This window comes from Plecotus auritus (assembly GCF_963455305.1).
Source record: "Plecotus auritus genome assembly, chromosome: 8".
Classification (NCBI taxonomy): Eukaryota; Metazoa; Chordata; class Mammalia; order Chiroptera; family Vespertilionidae; genus Plecotus; species Plecotus auritus.
In genome coordinates this window covers 40,026,347-40,051,434 of record NC_137782.1, presented here as the reverse complement: position 1 = coordinate 40,051,434, position 25,088 = coordinate 40,026,347, and the positions used below count along the sequence as shown (strand labels likewise).

The 25,088-nt window shown below is 46.0% G+C and overlaps 1 protein-coding gene across 1 annotated transcript; it reads right to left on the bottom strand.

Annotated features, from left to right (window-relative positions):
* Positions 1 to 475: 475 nt before the first annotated feature.
* On the bottom strand, positions 476 to 25,088 carry ENOSF1 (enolase superfamily member 1; the record flags this gene model as incomplete). Its single annotated transcript, XM_080683507.1, has 14 exons — positions 476 to 685; positions 1,291 to 1,372; positions 3,568 to 3,667; positions 3,933 to 4,062; positions 4,849 to 4,890; positions 7,259 to 7,393; positions 10,879 to 10,966; positions 13,393 to 13,427; positions 14,276 to 14,358; positions 14,745 to 14,783; positions 14,901 to 14,973; positions 16,929 to 16,955; positions 17,447 to 17,533; positions 25,026 to 25,088. 14 exons carry the CDS (start codon positions 25,086 to 25,088, stop codon positions 584 to 586), a joined length of 1,086 nt encoding a protein of 361 aa, XP_080539633.1. The 3' UTR covers positions 476 to 583.

The window sequence follows — 25,088 nt, the reverse complement described above, 5'->3', positions numbered from 1 at the left end:
GATCTTTTTCCATTGACTTTTAGAGAGAGTGGGAAAGGGTTATTTTTTAAAAGACTATGAAATAGCCTTTCGCCCATAGTTTCAGTATGGTGTAAATTCTGTAATGTGCTTAGAATGAGCTGGAAAAGATACGATAAAACACTTTGGGCTAATGAGTGGAATCTTTTTATCTTTGTTGCATACCAGATACCCCACGGTGCTGCAGAACTATTTTTATTCTGCTAATTTATGAAATGTTAAATAGAATAAGGAATTGTTCCAACAAGTTATGCAACATGCTGCTTATTTTCAAAGTACAGTTTAATGTCTGGGTACCAGCACTTGAAAGAAATCTTATAATAACATCTTATACTTTGAGCTAGTTACATTTAAATTTGTTTAAGGATTAAGTAGGAGAGTATGTTTACTTGCTAAAAGAATTAAGTCATAATAATTACTGTGCCGATTCTTGAGGTTAATATGACTTTCAGTTGAATTTGTTTTCATTGGTAGGATGATTTTCTTTCCCTATTTTCGTAAAACCAGACCCAAGAAATTTTAAGCCTTTTCACTTAAAAAAGAAGTGGGTGTGAGGGCCAAACCCTTAATTCCCTTGAGCAGTGAGGAGTTTCTTCCAGACTTCACCATCTGGATATTCGTGTTTCATTACAGATTCCTCCTTCATTTCTGTGGAATAGCCAGCTTCCTGTAAGAGACAAAACAAACAAACAAACAACAGTGTTAGTAACCACTGGAACAAAAAAACACATTTGTTTTATGTATTTCTGCTGCTCCTAGATATGCTTTTAAATCTAAGCTAAAGGCAACTGAATTAGTATTTTTTAAATAAATGTTCTGGTTGTTTGAAATGGAGGAGAGGGACACACTATTGGCTACTTCCTAGGATTAGTGCACAAATCAAGTTTCCTCTGATCCTCAGCTTCTGAAAATGAGGCCTGACCTGGACCCTATGGAGGGTAAATGGCCCAGACAACACAACTGCAGTCAAACCTTGTCAGGTGACCAGCCTGCTAGTTGGTGCCAGTTTGTTTGTTTTGTTTGCACAAGGAGTGCACATTTTAAGGTCTCGGCTGGTGAGGAAAAGCTGGCATGAGAGGGGCCTTGTTGGGCAATTTCACCCCCAAACCCTGACCTGCAGGCCTTGGGAATTTGGTGTTGACTAACTAAAAAGCCATTTGTTTCTAGATATGAAAATAAACTCTAAGGAGTCAAAGCTTTGTGCACTAGGGTCTAGCTCAGGTGAACCAATAAGCAGTGGCTGGCTCGGGGGGCCTTCCTGCCCAAGCTCACCTTGGGAGGCATGTAGGAAGCATTCTTGATTATCACAGGATACTTGAAATGTTCCTGCAGGTGGTCGACATATTCGCACATCCTAGGAGGAAAGAATCAGGTGGGGTATTAATGCCTTAAGTTAGATCATTCACTTGGTGGCAACTGTTAAAGCAGAAGGGGCGATACCACAAAGAAGAAAGGGTGGACCTGGTCAAGGCTTGGCTGATAACCCCATTTCCCTCAACCTCTGTGCCCCGGGTTCTTACCTATAAAACAAAGCAATGTGGAGGCTTGGATGAAATGAACCAAAGTCTCTTAACTAAAGGTTTTGTGGCCCCAAAAGGATTCCATTTAGACTCCATAAGGATCTGGAATTATTTGGGTGCCTTTAGCCAAAAGTTAGATGAATAGATTAAAATCACCAAATGGGGTCCCTTCCAGCTATACACGTGATTTCGAAGAGCACAGGTTTTAGGATCAGACCAATCTGTTCAAATTTGGTATCGGCCACTTTCTAGTTTTGTTATATGGAGCAAATGGCCTAACTGCTGCCTAACTTTAGTCTCCAGCTAATGAACAGCTGCTGTGAGGGTCAGGCATGTCCCTGTGCAGGGGATACACAAAGGAATTGGCAGGAGAGGGCCTCATGCTTTCCGTGGACATAAATACCAAGTCATCGACTATATACTGTGTGCTCGCTCTCATCTATAGAGAACAGACGAGCCAGCCCCATGGGAGAGACAGTTGGGCCTTGAAGACTGAACAGAGGACAATGTTCCACACAGAAATCGAAGCAGGGGCGTTGAGGTGTGATGGCACAGTGTCTGTGTGGTGGCGTTCTCCCAGCACAGTGCCACCCCTGAGCAGTGAGCCTGCTTTCAGGGGAGCGGCAGGAGGCACTGTCCCTCACTCCTGGGCAGTCACGGTGCACAGCGGCTCAGGTTGGACCCTCTTTGTCTCATCCCTCAAGGCCTGCAAGGTTGATTGGAACCCCCCTTGGTCCTGCCTTCAGGAACTGAAATGAGAGGGGCAAAAGCAGAATATCCTAGGAAAGTTTATTTTTTATGGTTTAAAATACTTCAGAGAGAGAGAAAGAGAGATTAGGGAACTCTATAAACTTCTTTTTCCCTAAGAATCCTGATTAAAATTCAATACACAGAACCCTGTCCAGCAGTTCCAGTGTATTTCCAATACTGTATATGGAGTGCTTTCTGGACAGTTATTAATTAGAAGGTAATGTAAAAACGTACAATATTAAATGCTCCTTAATAAAAGAAACACAAGTCTCTGAAAAAAGCAAGTACTTCAGACATATTAAAAGGCAGCATGTGCCTACTCGATACCCAGCTTAAGAATCAGTCCTTTATAACTGAAGCCCCTATATACCCGGCCAGGTCCCATTTCTCTCACAGTCTGAGTCTGGTATTTACCGTCCCCATGCATGTTTTTATGCTTTCACTATACACTGAGTGGCCAGATTATTATGATCTCTGAACGCATAATAATCTGGCCACTCAGTGTGTATATATATAATAGAGGCCCAGTGCATGAATTCATGCATGGGTGGGGTCTGGCCAGCCTGGCCAGGCGGAGGGGACATGGGCAGTTGGCCAGCCTGCCTGCTGGTTGAACTCCTGGTTGAGGGGACAATGTGCATATTAGCCTTTTATTATATAGGATATACACTGAGTGGCCAGATTATGCATTCAGAGATCATAATAATCTGGCCACTCAGTGTATGTTTCTAGTGAGCTTTCTGTGATACCACATTTAATTCCAGGAGGAAAGAAAGCTTAATGAATCTGTACATGTGAGGCGACTGGAAGGAGACTGACTTAATTTAAAGCTCACGTGGGACATGTTGAGAAATCAGAGGGAACTAAATGGTAATGATGTGACCAGGTCAGGGAAGAATTCGGTGTCAGGAAGAGGAGGTTGGGCAGGGCAGATAATACACCGATGATGGAAGTGGGGCTTTAGAAAGTCAGAAACAGGTGCTGGTTGAAGGAGTTCTAGTTTCCGTCGGGTTGAAAAAATCGCCTTCTTCCCCACCTCCATGTACTTACAAAACAAAGTGATTCAGCTACCAAGAACCCACCCCACTAAATGAAAAATGACTATTTACTGTAGGGTCTCCTTGTTACTGTCCCAGGTAAGTGGGAGCAAAACCAACCTGGCCTTTGAGTCACAGGATGGCTGTCCCCAGGGATGGGTTCTTAGAGCCTCTGGTCACCAGAGCAGGAATAAAAGATCTGGGCTGAGGGGCGCTATGGAAGTTAACGCCGCATCACTCACCTGTTTGTAAGGCTTGCAGAGACTGATGTGAAGTCAAATAGAATCAGATGCTGTACCAGTTCACAGAGGCCAACTCCACCAGCATGGGGGCAAACAGGAACTAAAATGAAGGCAGATTTCTACTGAATGCCAGACGTAGGGCAGAGAGAGGGGAGGGGTGAGAACCTGTGGTGGTTATTGTAGGCAAGGAATTAAATCATTCATTAATGTTGAGGGATGAAATTCCAGGATGAAAATCATCAAAGATCCCCTGATTAAGCCTAAGAGTTAGAAAAAATAAATAAAATGGCAAACTACAGAGGGAACCACAGGTGTCTTGTGGGCAGGGAAAGGGAGGTTCGGTCTGCAGGCTGCGACACCCTTACTTTCAAACTTTTTGGCCACCAGCAACACTGAGAGGTTCTCATTGACACTTCCCAGCCTGCAGCTGTCAATCAGGAGAAACTGCAGGGCTTTGGCCTGTAGGAGCTGCTTAAACATCACTCTATTGTGGCACTGGAAACAGAATGTCAGTACGATCAGCAGAAGCATCAGCCTTGGCCTTCAGGGTCTGCAAACCTGGCCACACGCCAATTCCAAGTCACTCACCAGTGACCTTCCGGAAGCCTGGACTGTATTTATTCTCTGTTCTCACTAGGCACGAGTCAAGCCCTGGTAGTCCAGGTGGGGGCCTTCCCATCACTTCTTCACAAATCCGCAGGTGGATCTGTGTGAGTCATGTGAAATCACACCGCTCGCCACCTCTTAAGGAGTAACCGTCATAGCAAAGTGAAGCATCGGGTGATTCACGGTGGTGGGCTGAGCAGATGGCACAGAGGACAAAACACAACTGTGGCAGAGCAGCACTGCTCCTTCTGCGGGGGAGCCCGAGAGTCTGTTCCCTCTCCCCACTCCGCTCGTGGGCTGCCTGCCGCAGGTTTGGCAGGCGTTGGTGCTTCGTTTGTAAGCACAGAGCGTGAACGCAGGCGTGTTTACTCCAATTGGAAGCTGGCTTTCTTAGAACCACACGGTGCATTTTATGCCTTGGCAAGTAGCAAGTTTAAACTGCTGCCTTATACATTTCCATTAGACACGTTGAAAAGGATAAATGACCTTAGTCATATGAATTATAGAACAATCCAGAAACTTTTGACTATAGCTGACTCTTGACTCTAATGAAGAGCTGTAAGATGACCCAATTTCTAAGATTATGAAAATTTTCCAACTCAAAATACAAGCGATGTACCCTCACATAAGATGATGTCCTCCCTAGGTGGACCGACCTAAGGAGACATCACATACCTGTTCTCCCGTGGCAACGCCAATGCCTAATGGAATCAATGCCTGTAAAATATAAGGCAACCTACTGTTATTTTTCTGTTATCGAACTGAGAATTTAGTGTTTAAAAGCTTAGAGCTATGTAACTAATGTTTGACTCTTCAGAGCTGATTGCTGTGGAGTGGGACGAGGCACTCAGGGGCAGTGTGTGCACAGGGGAGGGGCTGGGTGTGTCTGCAGAGGAAGGACAGCGCTCGCCCACCTGCTGCCATTAGCTCCCTTCCTGGCCACGGCTCTGCAGATTCTGGAGCTGGGGCAGAGGTGAGGGACTGGGAGAAGGCAGCCACGCAGCAGTGGCTCCTCACAGACTTGAGGGGATCAGCCTCTGACTCCTTCGTATAGGTCACCGCTCCCTTTATTCCCATCTTGTCTCCCTGATGAGCCCCCTTCGGTGGTTACTCCAGAGCCCTGTCGCCTCCAGCTCAGTGGGTGCCCACAGGTACCACTTTACAGGTTGGGTCAGTTGGTGAGGTGCTGGAATCTTCTGGCGATGCTGCTCTTTCTGTCCCCCCTGAAGCTCCTTCACTCCCCACCACCTGGGCTCTAGGACCCCCTCCCAGGCCCAATGGGACTGCAGAGCCACACTCCCCGCTCAGGCACCTTCAGTTTCTCCTTGGCTTGGCCTTCCCGTTGTTTAGGGAACAGAATCAATGAGGCTAATGTTGACACTTTCTGGGCTATGGGTAGAGAGGAGCAGTGGTAGAGGGAAAAGCCATTCGACTTAGTCATTCTACCATCTTTAAAGCATCTATGTTTCTGACTCTAAATTTTATTTCCGCCCTTAAATATTTCCTGAATCTGCCTTATCAAGCTGCCCTCTAGCCCCATTAATGCAAAAGCCTCCCCGCCTCCACTTTTCTTCTGCCCACTCCTCACCTCTCCTGTACCCGTGTCACCCACCCATCGTACCTGTTACTACCAGGCAAATAAATCATCTTTATTCCCATTCTCTCATTCTAGAACCTACAGTGCCTCACTGTGTTCAGCTGCATCTTCTGAGCAGGTGGACCCCATAACTTGGCCCTACGTGCCTGCCTTCCCCACAACCCCCAACCAGCACCCTCATTCCATCTGGTCCCTCCGCGGCCCCACTGTGCTGGCTCTCTCAGCTTCCCCTGCCTTGGCTCCCCTGCCCCTTCTTCAGATGCCTTCTGAGAAGATGGCCTCCGGACAGAAACAAAACCTCGGAGGGTTGAAGCCCAGAAGAGCTTCCGAAGAGGCTTTCCAGGTGGCAGTGGTTCTGGCCCCTCATTGGACAAGTCGGCTGCCACTAGGACATGGCTATGCCACAAGAACCCCAAGGCAGAAAGTCCTATTTACCCATGAGCCCTCACCAGAGTCTCATTTTGAGGCAATTCCTCAGAAGATTTCTGCTGTGTTTAAACCAAAGGCTACTCACTCCACGGCTCCTGCTCCGGTGTTCCTCACCTGCAGTGCAGCTTTCCTTACAGAATCAGCTCTGTCGTAGCTCCATGAGGTGGCTCCTGCCGTTCAGCCGCCCACTGCTCCCTCTGTGACCTTCCTTCTATGCCTGCAGCACGCAGGGCCCCGCCCCACGTTCCACCTGGCTGTTGCATGGATCTTAGTTTTCCTCTCCAGCCAGGCTGTGCAGTGGGAACGTGGCGGGCGTTCCTCAAGCACAGGTTTTTGTAGAGTGTCTGATGCCTCACTCACCCAGCAGCCTATCGTTGAATATGGCTGCTCATGGAGCTTGCTCTGTTCAGAGGAATCCAAAAGCTAGAGCTCCCAGAAGTTAACAGTTTTCCTTCTGAATTAGCCAGCTGGCTGATTTTATACATCAGTGCTGTAAGCTGGGCTAATGCGAAATCCTCCCTGAGAGATGGGATGTTTCTCACCTGTTCTGACAAATCAGGTTCTTAAACACAAAAGGGAGAGAGGCCAGCCCCCAGTTAGGGTGGATTTGAGGAAGAGGGGTCCTGGTTCGAAGGAAACAGACAGGCAGCCTTCTCTTGGGGAGGCCTGACCTTGACCTAGCTAAGCAAGCCTTTTCTTTTGAGTCTTCCAGAGGGAACTACATTTTTTTTGTTTTGTTCTGGATGAATAAAATATTTTACTATCAGTCATATTTCTATATTTACAAAGCATGACAACCATGTCTATTTACATTAACAGGATGGCTGCTAGCCTTTCAGCCATTTTCTTTCTCTACAATAAACAGAAATAAAGGGCAGGAGATAAGCTGAAGTGAACAAAAGGATGACAGGTCTGCAAGCCAGTACTGGTAGCAAGTTACAATTATTTCCGCTACTTCATCAGGAAAAGTAAAAGGCAAAGGATCTGTTGCGGCCACTCTAGAAAACCAAACAAAAGTACGTGGCGGTGACAGGACACCAGCAGCTGCAGTTTTTCTACCTTGGAGATGGTGGCGTGGCCCGGAATGTCATCAGGGGAGGTGGCCTCCTCAATCCACAGAGGCTTGAACTCGGCCAGCTTTGCCATCCACTCCACTGCCTTGGGCACATCCCAGCACTGGTTGGCATCCATCATCTGTAAGGAGAGACCCTTCGCGGTGAGGTCTGCTGGGTGCTGACCTTGCAGGGCTGTGGCTCCTGGGCAGGAAATGTCACTCGGTGCCACCTGACGGCTGAGCAAGACAACCCTAGGGAGCCTGACATTTCCTCTTCGGAGGATCAGCAAGCAGCCATAACAAAGGAAGCCAAAGAGCAGCCACAGAAACCAGAATTTTGGCTCCAGATACTGCAAGTCCTCAAATAACATCATTGCATGATAATGTTGAGATGCTGTAGGAACTGAACTCTTGTTTATATCAATTAGACTATGGTAAAATCGATTCTGTGATACATCGTTTTGCTTAGAGTCACAGAACCTATCAACAACATTAAGTGAGGACTTACTGTATCTTCGAAGGAGGTGTCCACAAGGGCCCATGACAAGTACTCACAGGCCCTGAAGCTCTGACCCAATCTGAATTTAGAGGCCACCCGAATACCTTTGTGTTGCAGTGTTCATTGTTTTATCACATTCTGAATCATACGCAGCCAATACTAAGTTCGTTCAATGGTCATTTATAGGTGGCTAGCATGATAATAAATAATCCAAACTCCACCATTAATTTAGCACCTATGCCACTAGGCATTTTATGCTTTTTGTGTAATTTAATGTTTATAATAACTCTACGAGGCAGTTCATATTAACCCATTTTACAGATAAGAAAACTGATATGCAGAGAAGTAATTTTCCCATGAATAAGTCAAGTAAATGGTGAGCTCAAGTCTAGGCCTCTTACTCCAAGGCCCTAGCTGTCTGCGTGCAGAGATCCTGCTTGGAAGCCAGGTCCTGGGTGTGCAGAAACTAACGGAGGGCTCTTCCATCCACGACATTATCACGCTTTGAGAAGAGGACAGAAACAGCTCTCTCAGTACAGCGATGTTCAACCTTTTCACCTCTGGGCACACATAAACTAATTACTAAAGGACTGTGGCACACAAAAAAATACATTATATTTTTTGTTAACCTGACAAAAAAAAAAAAAAGGTATAATTTTGATTTACCAAAAAAAGCAAACAAAAAACACACAAAACAGTAATTATCTACCCTTTTTTGCTCTAACGTGACTTTTTAAAAAATCAGATGCTTATGTCCTGGCAGGTGTGGTCCCCTGCACTGAAAGGTTGCCAATTCAATTTCCAGCCAGGGCACATGCCTGGGTTATGGGCTCGATCCCCGGTAGGGGGAGTGCAGGAAGCAGCCAATCAATGTTTCACTCTCACATCCATGTTTCTTTCCCTCTCTCTCTACAAAAAAAGACAACAACAACAAAAAAAAAACAGGTTTCTATACTTTGTATATAAGGATTTCTGGTACCAAGAATTAACCAATCAGATGCTATCTTATGTGACGTGGGGCAACTCTATTATATGACCTATATATTTATGGTTCAAAACAGGGCACTTACACCCAACAGCTACTGTTGTGTTGGGAAGAGAGGTCAGTGCCCCTGACTAAATAGTCAGATATTGCAAGTTTTAAAAATTCTTGCTGCACACCAGTTGAAAACCGCTGTGCCATGTGGTAAGAGTGCCCTCATGAGCCCTGGCCAGCTTGGCTCAGTGGATGGAGCGTCGGCCTGCGGACTGAAGGGCCCTGGGTTTGATTCCAGCCAAGGGCACATGCCTGGGTTGTGGGCTCGATCCCCAGTGGTGGGCGTGCAGGAGGCAGCCGATCAATGATTCTCTCTCATCATTGATGTTTCTCTCTCTCTCTCCTTCTCCCTTCCTCTCTGAAATCAATAAAGAAATATATTTTTATTAAAAAAAAAAGAGTGCCAAAACCGGTTTGGCTCAGTGGATAGAGCGTCAGCCTGCGGACTGAAGGGTCCCGGGTTCGATTCCGGTCAAGGGCATGTACCTTGGTTGCGGGCACATCCCCAGTGGGAGGTGTGCAGGAGGCAGCTGATCGATGTCTCTCTCTCATCGATGTTTCTAGCTCTCTATCCCTCTCCCTTCCTCTCTGTAAAATATCAATAAAATATATTAAAAAAAAATTTTTAAAAAAAATAAAAAAAAAAGAGTGCCCTCATGAAACATTATAAGACCCAGAATACAGAAAACATGGAATCAATCCTACATAATAAAAGGCTAATATGCAAATCAACTGAATGATGGAACGACCGGTTGCTATGACGCGCACTGACCATCAGGGGGCAGATGCTCAATGCAGGAGCTGCCTCCTGGTGGTCAGTGCACTCCCACAGGGGGAGCACCGCTCAACCAGAAGCCGGTCTCACGGCTGGGGAGTATAGCGGCGGTGGTGGCAGCACTAAAGATGTATGACTACCAGCTTAGGCCCACTCAGGGCCTAAGCCGGCAGTCAGACATCCCCCAAGGGTTCCTGGACTGCGAGAGGATGCAGGCTGGGCTGAGTGATCCCCCCCTGAATGCACGAATTCCATGCACTGGGCCTCTAGTTATTATAAATAATTTTGATGAGGATGACCTCATAAGACGAAAGTAGCATTAATTCATGTATAAATAATGGTACATCTGATCCTAGCTCAAGGACTCCAAACTTCTATTTTAACTTAGGAAATAAGTCTCTAAAACTTCATAAAAACATCTTATTGTGACTTCCTTTTATAAAAATACTAGGGGCCCAGTGCACAAATTCGTGCACCTTGAAAGGAACTGTGTGCTGTGAGGCTGTAGTGGACACAGGGGCGGGTCTCTGCCCATCCTCCACACACCCGCCTGGCACCTCCCACCACGGCCCCCAGTCCCCTGTCTGCCAGCAGCTCCGCTCCCGCCGCTGTTCCCATGTGCTGATGGCATGGAGCAATTGGGGCCAAGTGATCAGCACCGGCACCAGGCACCAGCAGCGGGTGCAAGCAGGGCCGGTGCCGGCAGCAGGTGCGAGCACCAGCAGGACCGTGACATGTGGGAGCAAAGAATTTTCAGTAACCACCAGAGGCTCGCCCCGATGACAGCGACCAGTGCCTTACCTTTTATGACTTCCCTTTAAAAAAATACTTTACACATAATAAGAAATGTTTTTAAAACTACACAGTTAGGAATACTGGTCCTTTCATTTATCTCAGTAAAAGTTCCAGCATTTCTTCAACAATGGCTCCCTGAGACGCACTTATCCAATGAGCTAGGAGTTGGTTGGACTTGTTAAGAAGGGAGATGAAATGTTTGACACACTGGGGCACCAATGGGAGACCTGTATCTCAGCTGCATTCATATTAGCAAGAAGGAACAAACCCTAATCCTGATCTTAACTAGTTCTGCAGAATAAGAACATTTTTAACTATCAGCCCCCTCAATTGTGTGCATGTTTTTTTTAAATAGAATTCACCTACTATAACAAGACCACCAAGCTGTACTTCCTCTGGCGTTCAGTTTTAAAGTTCCCAATGTTTTTTAATCTTTGCTTGAAATGAATTGTAGTTTGGCCCTGGACAAAGGCTTTCTTTAAGGACTGCTTGTTTCTCAGTGGGAGGAGAAGATATTTACCAAAGTCTTCTCAGGTCCAATCACGTTTCTGATGAGTCGGCATCTACGGATGTCATCCTGGAGATAAGCACCAGCTTTCACCTTAAACCTGTAAAATCAATTTGGTTTGATAGTTTATGTCCCCTGACTTAGGCAATATATCTGGATTTCCTGCAGAAGTGACCGTCTCGGTCAATAATTCACAGATCACATTCTCTAGTAACTTCTTGCTCTTTCCCCATCAATTTTCAGACAAATCACTTGAAAAAAACACCCTGTTTTTTTTTTTCAAGTAAAGAACGGTATCTCTTTATTCACCATCAGGTCAATGACTGTCAATTACCTGCTGACCTAAAGTGGGAAGGAACGTGAGAGAGCAGTTAGATCTTTAATAACATTAACTGGGTGTTGGCTGCACCATGAAAAAGAATTAAGAACAAAAAAGCCCCAGACTTGAAGAGGAGAGGAGGGCCTGGGAAGGAGTGCTGAGTAAGCCATCCTGATACATCCCGATGAAAGAGTGCGCGTATGAAACACCCTTCTCTGCATGGTCCTGTATAAGAGGGCTTCCTCCTCAGTCAACTCCGAGAGAGGTCGAGGCCGTGGTACAGGGGCCTGAGATTTGGGGGTTGAAGTGATTTGGTCACATAACTAAGCAGCAGCAGAGGTCTCCTTGACATCACAGCTGGCCACTTTAGGAGCTTCCTTAATCTGTTCTGACACTCAACTACTCTGGAGACGTGGGCCCCCACACGGTTCCCCATGACTCTGCAGAAGCTGTTGTTTCGCTTTGCCAGAGGAGGCATGGTCGGCCTGAGTGTGACACTGCCATGTGGAGAGGTGCCACCACCACGGGTGAGGCCGGCGTCCTCTCCCTTGCTCTCCAGGCTCTCTGCCCTGCACACTCAATATCCAGGCTGCTGCTCCAGAAGAACCTCTACTTTCCACAATGCCTACCCTCTGTGCCAACAAAGCCCCCGTGCAGAACAACACGCACACTCCGGCATCTGCTGCCATTCCCTCCCCTCCACTCGGCCCTAGACACATTTCTATCCCAGGTGGGAGCGTCAGCTTCTGGATGCGGCTTCCTGGGGTGGGGGTGGGGCCTCTGCAAGCTCTCCTCAGCCTTCTCTGGCTCACCAGCTACGACTGCTCCAGGCTTTCCTGGTTCTGAGCAGAGAGGGAACGTGCCAGCATTTGCTGAGCACCTGCTAGGAATCCTGGCTGTGCGGTCTTTTTCAGATACAGCAACTTTGAGAGGAACCATGAGTTAATATTATTCCTTATTTACAGAGAGAGAGAGAACATAAGGTTCAGAGAAGATGAGCAACTTGCCCATGATCACACAGCAAGTACTTGCAGGCGATGAGAGAAAAAGGTAAGATTTGATTCTGAATCGGTCACATTTCTAAGCCTCTTCCCACCGCATCGTGCCGCCTCCTTCAAGTTCTCACTCCCCCATCCTGTATTTAGCTGAGGTGTTCACAAGAATTCAGCCCTCTCAAAAAAACACATCACCCAGGGGTCTTGTTAAAATGAAGACTCCGACCCAGCGGGTCTGGGAGGAGGCCTGGGAGTCTGCATTTCTGACCATCCGGGGGAGGCTGATGCACTTGTCCCACAGACCACACCTTGAGCAGCAAGAGGCCAGGCGGCCAGACTGACTGAGAGCCATGGAGAACCTGGTGACTTATCCCGGCGTCCTCTCCCTTGCTCTCCAGGCTCTCTGCCCTGCACACTCAATATCCAGGGTGCTGCTCCAGAAGCCCCCGTGCCAACAAAGGTAAGTCAGCCATACGCTGACTGCACGCCATATGCCAGCAAACGAGCCTCCTTGAGCTGCACTGATGCTCACAGTGACTAGATTAAGAGATGATGGTCCCTCTGTATCCTACACTGTGTCAGGATCCAGAGCCACTGACAGCCGGTTTATCCAGAGGAAGATCCTAGGATGACAGGGCTCCACAACCACGCAGGAGGGAGACAGGAGAGAAGAGGAAAGGGTGACGCTGGAGAGGACACAGCCCAGGGGAAGAGAAGGGCTATCTCAGGAGCCAGACTTCTGGGAACTCTGAAGATTTGGGACCAGCGACTGGAAGTTATATGGAAACAAAGGGCTCAGGACACTGAAGCTCTTTCTAACACGGGAAGCCCTCCAACCATGCAAAAGTGCCTTATAAAGTGAAGCTCGCTGCTTCTGGAGGTTTTCAAGTAGAAGCTGAATCAGACCTTGTTACTGATAGCGAAGAGTGGCTTTCTCGGAATCCGCTTACACTGACTGGTGCTTGAAACCAGCGATCCCCAAGGTCTCTTTTCAACTCTGATGTTCTAAGGTTCTAATTAGGACTCATGTCTTATCTTTGAAAAAAGAGCCTGGCTTACGCCGAGACATCTCTTAGGTGTCCCTACACGCCAGACTGCTCCTGGAAGAATCCTGGCCTTCTCAGTGCCCTTTGATCTTGGCTCCTCTCCATTGCCAAGCCTCTCGGGCTGCCAAGTGGAAAGGTCAAGTTCATTACCACACAAGTAAGTTACCTGGTCCAGCCGCCCTTCAGTGCCTCGGTGCAGAGCTGTGGGGAGAAGAGCAGAGCCATCACCAGACACTGAAAAGCTCTCTCGGTCTAATGAGCGCCTCGGTCATTTCTGATCTGGTCCCACAAATGCTGTGGCTGCAGCAGGAACCACAAGAACAGCCATGTGTTGTTTAAATTCAGAGCAGAAACAGCTTAGCCAACAGCGTAACTCTTTGTATTTGTAGGGTGACTTTCTTTCCTCGTCTCTATGGGAACCATTTCTTTAATTGTCACAGCACTCCTGCAGGAGGAATGGAGCATTTATATCCCTCTTTTAAAGCTCTAATATTCTGTAGCTTCCACAGAACTAATGGGTGTAAGAGGAAGAGATGGAATCTAGTCCCTCTCGCTTTCTCTCAGCTGTGGGTGAGTATAGTTTGAGGGGAAAGAGTGGTAAGTCAGCCATACGCTGACTGCACGCCATATGCCAGGCACTGCGCTGCGAGTACTACACCATTACAGCATTTTTCTGAATCCTCAAAACCACCCGTGCGATCAAAGACCATTTGCCCCTTTCACAGTGAGGAAACAGAGGCTCAGCTAGCGTACGTGTACCAGTGCACACGCTTACGCTGCTGCCTCTGCCTGGGAATCAAATCCTACCTGTCGCCTTTCAGAACCCGAGATGGGAGTCACTGGCCACAGAGTCCCAGCCTGTGTCCCCGTCCTGTGTCAGAGCCCCATGTCCCCAATGTGCATGGCGTTGCTTTTGCTCAAGTATAAGTACTTCCAGCATGAGGGATGGGAGCCGTAAGGATTTAGAAAGGCTAACAAGAAAATATGAAAACCCTTCCAGAAAGCCAGGAGTATAAATCCTGTCTACCAAGCCAGGTTCAAATACCCACCTGCTTCAGCGTGTCGTCCGAGTACCCCAGCCAGGCGCATGACATGCTGTAGGCAGGGTAGCCATGCGTTAGCATCTGCTCTTCTGTGGAAACACAACGTTTGTCCACAGTTTGTTCTTCCCAGGGACCTTCAGAATTAGCTGCCTGTAGCTAAGCTGCTGCCCCTCAGAGAATCTCCTTCTGATCCCGCACCCAGCCCTCAGTCCAGCCCCTGGCCACGTGCAGGATCATGCACATTCTGAGGATGTCAAGCGGAGGATGGGGATGTGGGTGAGGGGTTAGGGGGCCAGGAGTCCCTCTAGCCAAAGGCCTTCCTGTACAGTCACACTCAGGAGGCTTCTTCATCCAGACTCAACTGGCTGCTGGGCATGAGGCATTTGGGTGGACAATGTGAACCCCCAAGGGACAGGGACACTCAAAAGTAAACAATGATAACAAACATAATGAAGGAAATTTTCTCACAACCCACCTCTCTCTCTTTTACCAACTTGACCTCTCTGCAGTATTTCTGGAAGAAATAAAAAGCATCATCACTCTCCTAGACAACAGATGCTGCACACACGACGTTGTTTACACATCAGCATGTGCAGAAGGCTTCCCGTTCCATCACTCGCCCATGACTCACCATAGGCTTCCTCCTCAGCCAGGGCGTCGGTGATGCACCTAAAATCGATGCAGGACAGCAGCATCCTGGCATCCTGGCAGCGTGACAGGAGAGGGAGAAGGTCCAAATCAATTCACAAGTGGGTTATGTTCCTAGGAATTGGCTTACACTGATACTTGGGGCTTATCCTTTCCCGGAAAGGGCCTTTGGGATTTGTGTTATGTTGTCTGATTCCGTCATCCCTTGGTGTAGAGTCCCTCAGAGGATCATCGCCGCCTCCTGATGAAGTCCTTAAGGCCCTCATGCTCCGACTGGCCCCTTGCTCCTTCCCTGTCTCTCCTTTCCCTTGAAACCTAGGCTCCCCATTCCAGAAGGAAAGAGGACGGGGTGATGAGCGCAGTCACTCTATATGTCACTGCTCCGCCCATCGGGGCTGACTGTGATACTGGAGCAGCTTAGAGGGAGAGGAAAGAAGGCTGGTCTCCGAGCCAGGCCACTCAGGGTCAACCCTGTGCCCCCTGTTTATTAGCAGCATAACCGTGGGCAGTTTCCTCTCCTGTCAAACAGGGGCAGTTCACTGCACTGACAGGAACACAGTGGATTAACTATGCTCATGCCCTGCGTGCTGACTGCCTGGATGGTCACTGGCTGTGCTCTCCCCACCCCTTCCTGCCCAGGCTCAGGGCTCTGGCCACACAGGGAGGCAGACATTCAGCTAGGCCTCTGGCTGAGACCTCCCTCATTCCAATTAACAGTCATGTGGGAAGCAACCGGTAGCTTCCCCACTCGGGTTTTACTGTAACCAATAATGCTCCTCTATAACCATTACAAATCATAAAAGTGCTTTCAACGCTGAGATTCTTCTTTTAAGAGTACTGGCAGCCCTAACTGGTTTGGCTCAGTGGATAAAGCGTTGGCCTGCGGACTGAAGGGTCCCAGGTGTGATTCCGGTCAAGGGCATGTACCTTGGTTGCGGGCACATCCCCAGTAGGGGGTGTGCAAGAGGCAGCTGATCGATGTTTCTCTCTCTTCGATGTTTCTAACTCTCTATCTCTCTCCCTTCCTCTCTGTAAAAAAATCAATAAAATATATATTTTTTTAAAAAAGACTCCTGGCATTGAAATAGGGAACAGGATCCAAAAGAATGGGAAGTCCACAGGTGGGATTCCAAGCACCTCGGGTCACTCGGTTTTGAGGGCCTCTTCCTGCATCCCTCTGAAAGGCTAACCTTGAGCCTGAAGGTCCACATCCATCCCTTTCAGGTGGTGCCCCCATGCCACCCACAACCCTGTCAGCAAGATGATATGATAGCCGCCTGTCTCTTTTCTCCTTAACTGTGATGCCACATCGTAACCAGGGTCTTCCTTTGTTGACTGCCAGAATTTCAGCGACCATCCGAGATATCACCCTGAGGCAGCTGGTGCTCAGAGAAGTTAAGTGACATGCCCTGGGTCACCCAGCCACTAAGTGGTAGGGCCCGGATTCAAAGCCAGGTCTGCCTGATGCTGAAGATGCACATCCCTGCTATACACCGGTGGAGGAGAAAGGAGAGCGAGGTGTGTCTCTCTCAAATTCAGTGGATGGCTCCCGTCCTGTGGAAATCACATTAGTCGCAATAGTCACTTTCTGTTGAAATCCAAGTGGCCAAATAATATCTTAATAATATCTTGCTCTTCAGGGTTTGTAAAGCACTTTTCTCATTTGGTCTTCGAAACAATTCTATCCGGTTCCCAGAGAAGTTATGGTCATCCCCTTGTCATAGTTAGAAAACGGAGGCTCCGAGAATTTGCATTATATGTGAAAGCTCCGCAGTTGCAGGTGTGTGTGTGGGGGGGGGGGGGGGGCGGGGGGGGAGAGGGGCCTAACTCAGTGCTTCCCATGGGGCCACCCTGCCTGCAGGGGGCACAGCTGTTACTGGTGTCATGCTTTATCATCACTATAGTGGTCCACAGACAGTCCTGAGTATATTTACTGATTATCTAAAGGCAGATAATCCATGAAATCCATTTCATTTACAGAAACAAATATAATGTGAAAGAATTTACTTACCATGTCAACAAGTAACTTCCACAGAGGCTTGAAGAAAAAAAAGATTTGTAGCCCTGGCCGGTTTGGCTCAGTGGATAGAGCGTTGGCTTGCGGACTGAAGGGTCCCGGGTTCGATTCCAGTCAAGGGCATGTTCCTTGGTTGCGGGCACATCCCCAGTAGTAGGTGTGCAGGAGGCAGCTGATCGATGTTTCTAACTCTCTATCCCTCTCCCTTCCTCTCTGTAAAAAAGCAATAAAATACATTTTAAAAAAAGATTTGTAAAACATGTATCAAATAAACGCAAATTCACCTTATCAAACACCTGCCCACCAGTCTCTAATGCTGCCACCTAACACCTCACCTCTGCTGTCCTCCTTCTTTCTCAGCTTTTTCTAACTTCTACAATCTAACTTTCTACTTCTACAATCTCCTAGCTACTGCCAACATCTCTAAGGGAGAACAAAACTAAACAAAAGCCTCCATTTCCTTTGGGGACTGCTGTGTCTTGGTCTTTCAGGCTGTTTGTAGAGGAAGTGACCTTTCCCTCCTGCTTGGCCCACAGGTCCCACAAAGCATTGAGAATGGCCGCCATAGCCAGATGCACAACACCTTTCTCAGGACCGATCTGGTTAGGAAGCAAAACACACCAGCACATCTTAGATATTTAGGTCCTCTGACCAGGCTTACGTTTCAAGAATTGAAAGGCAGTAATGGAAACTCACTTGAAATACTAAGTTGTGTTTTTTAATAGTGACTAATCTACAGAAAAGTTGCATAAATAGTGCAAAAAAAACCCCTCCTACTTATATATACTAGTGGCCCGGTGCACGAAATTCGTGCACATTAAAAGGGAATTAATTAGAGCAAATATTTTAATATTGCTATTTGCCCTTTCTCTATAATAGAAGTGTCAGAGATGAAAGAAAATTAGTAAAATGTATATGAAAATCTTCCTCCTGTCAGAGTCTGGGGCACGTCGTGGGACCCAGAGTCAAGTCCCCACCCATCCGCGTGCACCTCGAAATCGCATGACACCCAGACCCAGCCGGCCCCACCCCCATTGGGTAAGATCCAGACCCGGCCGGCCCCACCCTCGTCAAGACCTGCTGGGCGGGGAGTGAAGCTTCAGGTCTCCCGTCAAGCCCCGCCGGGTGGGGGACACAGCCTCAGGTCCCTCATCACACCCTCAGGTCCCCCAGCCTGGTGCCGGGGCGGGGGGCGCAGCCTCAGGTCCCCCGTCAAGCCCTGCCGGGCCGGACGCGCAGCCTGAAGCCCCATGGCCCGTTACCGGGGTGGGGGGCATGGCCTGAGGTCCCCCAGTCCGGCGCTAAGTCGGGGGGTGCAGCCTCAGGTCCCCCAGCCTGGTGCCAGGGTGGGGGGCGTGGCCTGAGGTCCCCCATCAAGCCCCACCACCAGGCAGAGTGAGCAGCCTCAGGTTCCCCGCCCTGTCCTGGCACCACGCAGCCTCAGGTCCCTGCTGATCACTCATTATGGCTCGTTATGGGAACCCCACCTCCACTGTGGGTGTAGCCATCTTGTGATGGTGTGATGGAGTGAGGGTCAATTTGCATATCACCTCTTTATTATATAGGATAAATATATCTAAAGTAAATATATGATATATAAATAAAACTTATTTTACTGAGCTATCTAAGACTAAGTTACTGCTCTGACCTGTGTGGCTCAGTGGTTGAGGGTCATCCCATGCACTAAGAGGTCACATGTTTGATTTCCGGTCAGGGCACACGCCTGGGTTGTGGGCTGAAACCCTGGTGGGAGGCATGTGGAGGCAGCCAACTGATGTTTCTCTCTCTCTCCCTCTTCCTTCCTCTCTCTCTAAAATCAATAAAAACATATTTCTTAAAAAAAGAGTAAGTTTCAGATATCACGCCCCTTTAATCCTACATACTTCAGTGTGTAGTTCCTAAAAACAAGGACATTTCTCTTACAAAACCATAGTACAATGATCAAATTCAGGGACTAGAACATTAATAGAAATCTATTACTTAAGAGGCAGTTCATAATCAATTTCACCAGGCCTAAATCATGGTTCGATTCCTAGTCAGGGCCCATGCCCAGGGTTGTGGGCTCCAGTGAGGGGCATGCAGAAGGCAGCCGATCAATGATTCTCTCTCATCACTGATGTTCCTATTTCTCTCTCACTCTCTCTTCTTCTCTGAAATCAATACAAATATATATATTTTTAAATCAAATTTCACCAATTGTCCCAATAATATATTTTATTTTATTCACATATTGTATTTAGTTGTCATGTCTCTTTAGTCTCTTTTTATCTGGAATAATTTTTCTTCTTATTTTAAAAATGCTATTGACATTTTGAAAGGGTACAGGCAGTCGATGCATATAGAGTCCCTCAATTTGGGTTGATCTGGAGTTCCTTCATGATTAGATTCAGTTTGAACATTTTTGGCACAAATTCTACATAAGTGATGATGTCATTTGTTTTTCTGTTACGGCTTTCAACTTTCAACACTTGGGTAAGTTATTGTCCATTAGGCTTCTGCACTGTGAGGTTACTATGTTCTCTTTCTATGGAAGGAGATTAATATTGCCCCCAACATTTTAACACTTGTTGAAATTCTTGCCTCAAACAATTATAGTTAAAATGATTGTCTAATTATCTAAATGTTATCATTCCTTTTATACTAGTTTGTATTCTATTGTAATGACAAGCTTTCCCAGGTTGTTTGTTTATTATCTGAATGAACTCATGGATTCCCATGTTACTCAATGAGTTACAAGCCATTTCTACCATATTTATTTTGATGCTGGAATTGTCCCAGATTTGGCCACCGGGGACTTCTTCAAGAGGATGCCTTTTAAAGCAAGTTTAACGTTGCAGAAGTTACAAATGAAAGCGAAGGCAGTGTGAAAGGGCTTCTCTTTGCCTTTCTCTATTGATGGCCAGAAGGCTGAGCAGGGTTAGGAAAAGACAGAGCTGATGTCAGGAGGTCAGGGCAAGGTCCTCGTTACTGGACTGATCTTAATGTGATAGAATCCTTTCTCTGGGAACCTCACTTTTTTAATACCTGAAACTTAGGGTTCAAATTAAGGTCTATACACATAAAAGGTGCTCTGGTCTCTATTTCTTAACTTAGCTCTTCTCTTATGGTTCTGACCTCACATGATCTCTCCCTCAGAAAGGTTGCCCATTCAGCACTTAATCCTCCAGAGGGTCTGGACTACTTCTTCCCATTCAGGGAGTGGAGATGAAGTCCAGAGGACAGAGATAGCTATCGGATCCAGATTCAAGTCTTATAGAAAGGAATCAATTGCCTCAAAACGCTGGTTGTCTAAATGGTTCCAGTCCTAATTTACCTGAGTAAAGTGTTTCACATTTTTCACAATCAAAGGACATCTTAGACCTTAGTAACATTTTTATAGAAGCATTTTACAAAATAGACCCCTCATCCATCTGAGTTGCCCATCACTCGTGAGCTGTCTGTAGAAACCTCTGAAGTCACCAACAATGTCCTCCAGGTCCTTGTTAAGCACATGGTGGCCAGAGCATTCACAGCACAGACAACTGTAAAAAAGGATGTAATTCTTGTGTATGTTTTGGTATGAAGTCAACAAGTTAAGACATGCAAGCACCACAAACAAATTAATGTTGGCATGTTAGGAAAATAATTTTAAGTAAAAAAGGTATATGCTTTTAAAAATTGCCCCACATATGGCTTCTGTGGTTATCACGGTAATATTACACAAGTAGAACAGCTGTTAATCTGTATACTGAGCTTAATTTCTGAGTTAAGAAAACATTTTGATTAGTTGCGTGTGAAAAACAGACCGTAGATCTGAAAATGTAAAGCATGTTCCAAAATTATTTTCTTGTTCATTCTGTAAAGGGTCCAGGGAATCAGATTCAAAACCAAACCTTGTTAATTTATTGTTCCAAAGGAATAAGAAGACTAACTTATAGAACTTTTAAAAACGCCTTTTCATTACAGAAAAGTATAGAAAATATCTTGAATTTACAACATAACACACTATTAAAGATGAAATAAAATGAATGTGCAGTTAGACTAATACATGCAAAATGTTAAAGTACATGAAAACACTAGTCATAAAGTTGCTTACTATTATTGACTTACTTATAATACATTTTTCATAAGTAATTTGAAAGTTAAAGTTAATTTGGGTCAGCATTATCATCCATTACTTACTTTTGTTTTATTGAAAAGGCTTTATTTTGTTATTTCAGATGCAAAATAAGTGAATTAACAAATTGAATGGGAATTTCTTTCTATCCTTTGCTCAGCCTATAAAATACTTCATCTATGTGTAAATGAGAAATTTTCTGTAAGCTTACCGTTTTACAGGGAACTTAACAAAAATAATCAAACCATCAACTTATGCCCAAAGCAATTAATTTATTAGAAAAAAATTTTGATAAGCTTGTTTGGTGTTGCCATTGCTTCAATATTAAAATTCTCGGGTCATTTACTAGCATGATTGTTGAGATGCTGTTTTACTATGAATCCTATACTGGGAGAAAGACCTTTGAAAGTATTTGCTCTTGGAACATGCATGGCCTCTGGGTGAAAAAGCTCTCAGATGATAATGTATTTATTCTCATATGGAGCATGAGGGCTGAATCAACCATCCTGTGTTTCCTAGGGCTTTTGTTAATGGGATACAGAATCATTATAGTTCAGTTATTCATACCCTATTGCTGCGAGAAGACAGAATCCTTCAGCCCTTGATGGTTGGTGCTCTTGCATTAAAGCCATTTGAAGAGTGAGTGACTCAGAGAGAGGTGTACCATTATCTACATCAAACCTTCGTCTCACCGATGAGATGGTTGCTAGAAATCACTGAGGGAAGCACACCTCTGGTTTGTGTCACAAAGACAACAGCATTTAACTAAAGTTAAGGATGATCTCATCTTTGCAGCTCTAAGAGACACACAAGCCCTAACCGGTTTGGCTCAGAGGATAGAGCGTCGGCCTGCGGACTCAAGGGTCCCAGGTTCAATTCCGGTCAAGGGCATGTATCTTGGTTGTGGGCACATCCCCAGTGTGGGGTGTGCAGGAAGCAGCTGATCGATTGTTTCTCTCTCATCGATGTTTCTAACTCTCCCTTCCTTTCTGTAAAAAAATCAATAAAATATTTTTTTTTAAAAAAAGAGACACACAAACAACCTTAATATATTCATCTACAGCAGTGATTTTCAACCTTTTTCATCTCATGGCACACGTAAACTAAACACTAAAATTAGGCAGCACACCAAAAAGTATATTATATGTTTTGCTGATCTGACCAAAAAGAAATAGGTATAATTTTGATTCACTCATATTGTTGTGTTGGCTATTGTCATTTTTTTTTTTTTTGACAATCTAAGAGAAAAGAGGTCAGTGCCCCTGAATAAATAGTCAGGTATTGCATGTTTTAAAAATTCTTGTGGCACACCAATGTGCCTGCCATGGCACACCAGCTGAAAATCGCTGGTCTGTATATAGTATGTGGATGTTACTTGCTCAAACTGAGGCCACTGCAAGACGTTAACTAAGTTTGATGCATTCAATAAAAATGTAGGTTGTGGTAGTCTGATTCCAGTGTGGAGAGAAAGTCCACTTCAGGTTGAATGTCTGATGCAACAGCTGGGAGATTCATCTGGGAAAAAAAATGGCCCTTGAAGGCAGCTTCTTGCTGACTAAACTCAGGGGTCCTCTGCTGTACTACATCACTCAGGACTCAATTCTTGGACCTTCCACCACGGGAAGGACGACCATGGCTTCTGAGCCTGAGTGCTGATGGGAACCCTTAAGGCTGCTTTTGGTCTCTAAAAATTCCTTCTCTTTTCCTTTTCTTACTTAAAAACAACTGTATCAGTCTATTCTAAATATTAAAAAAAAAACCAAAAAACAAAAAAAACACAAAAACGCGGTAACCCTAACCCATCCTCCCTCCCTCTCTCTCTCTCCATACGCACGTGTACACACACATACACAAGCACTCTCTTACTGGTAATGAGGAAAGACTATTTTCTTTCTCTTTTTGTTTGGATCATAAAAGGATGATTAGGTAAGTAATCTGACAAAGGATGCAGGAGAAATGTGATGAGCTAATGGGATTTTTTTCATCATTAACGTGAATGCCTTGTAACACATTCCATGAGACTACGGTGAGTCACCTGATTTATGTAGCAAGGCTAAAGTTAAAATGGATTCTGTCATGTTGTGGTCTGAAAAAGGCAGAAGCCAACAACATCACCACAAAAGAGCCACTTAGTAAAGTCGTAAGGAGATGGAAATTGATTTACCCCTGCCTGAAAAGTCTATCAGGACAGCCGGGTGGTATGGGCTTGGAGGAGGGGACTGTGCAGGCCCTAAAGTGCTGAACTCAGCAACTAGCCCAGAAGAGCCTTATGTCTGTTCTAGGAGCATGCATTGTGCACAGGGTCCCTCCACTGTGCGTGAGTCAGCAGAGTCCAAAGTCTTGGCTGTTAACAGAGAGTGGTTACAATGGCCTGCCCCATAACATTTTGTGACCTTGCTGAGTTTTATGTAACGCTTGGGGTCGCTCTGATGGTCTGAAGCATGGAGAAAGCAGGTTCATAAAGTGCTTAACTTAAATCAGAGACAAGTCACAGGAGAAGCTGGAAACACACTCACAAACCCAGCATGGTCAATGGTCACTGCCCTGGGGCTTAATGAAGAGGGGGACAGGGAATTATGCTGGGTCTCCTCCCTTCTGTCTGGCAAATTCCTGGTCACCCTTCAAGACTCATCTCAAAGCTTCACCACTGCTCTGAAGCCATCTCTGACCCACCTGGACAATAAATCAACCCTCTCTCCAAGTGACTTTAAAAATAGCTCCTCTAAAAAAATACAGTTCTCACACTGCACTATTACTTCTTTTGTGTGTCACCCTGAGGGGTTTGTGCATTTCTTCTCCTTAAATGTAGAACTCTGCCTCCTTTCTCTCTTTTTACTTTTATTTTTTATATATTTTTATTGATTTCAGAGAGGAAGGGAGAAGGAGAGAGAGATAGAAACACCAATGAGGAGAGAAAATCATTGATTGGCTGCGTTCTGCACATCCCTCACTGGGGATCAAGCCCACAACCTGGGCATGTGCCTTGACCAAGATTTGAACATGACTTCCTGGTTCATAGGTCGATGCTCAACCACTGAGCCACGCCAGCCAGGCTCCTTTCTCTCTTTTTAAAATTCTTATCTCCAGCATCTAACCAAGTTCTTGATACACATGATCACAGAAGAGGAGTTTGTAGAAGGACTGGCTGATGGTGTGATGGAATTCCATCTCTGTAGAAAGCTGGAACAGCGGCCACCGTGGTAGTATCCACTTACAGTTCAAGAAAGTTTCTCTTGGTTCTCTCTCTCTCTCTCTCTCTCTCTCTCTCTCTCTCTCTCTCTCTCTCTCTTCTCCTTCCCTTCTTTTCTCACTCTCCTTTTATCTGCTCAACAATATTAAAATCTTTCAGTGGGGCAAGACTTTGATTCTACAGCTAAGGGAGAGTTGATGGTGCAAATATCCACGGAGAATCACCACCACAGTTAGTGACTAATTGAGCAGCTGTCTGGATCTCAATTTCCTTATACTGAAAACTGAGGGACTCAAGACCACCTCTGAGCTCTGGTCCAGCTCTGAGAGAAGGACAACTAACTCATGGCTTCATATGCATCTTACACAATCTGCTCTTCCCAGATGAGAGCTCTGATATTGGGCAGGACCAAAGGCCTTTTCTGCATGAAAAGCAATGAACTTGAAACCAACTCAGTGTGAAGTATTTTGAAAAGTTAGTAGACTCACTGTGCACATCACAATAAGCCTTGCTATGTGAGTGCACATCAGTCCCCTTCATGTCCCTCAGTCACTCACTGAGTTCAGGTCCTCAAAGCTCTGCAGAGAAATGGGCTGAGATGCAAGGAGTGTCCCACAGTCTGTCCATGAGTACAAGGGGAGGGCCATATTCAGCCACTTTTCATTTCTCCCAATGAAATAAATAAAGCATGAAAGCTTGTTTTTACTCACTTTGAGCAGTAAATACAGAGAAAAATAAGGCCAAACTGGAATCTAAGTGAAATTTAAGCATTCTGGAACCTTAAGAGAATGTTCAACTAACTCACCAACTTCAGTGCCTTTTCCCACAGTGAAAGTAATTCCATACCCCCTGAGTCCATCTTCGGCAT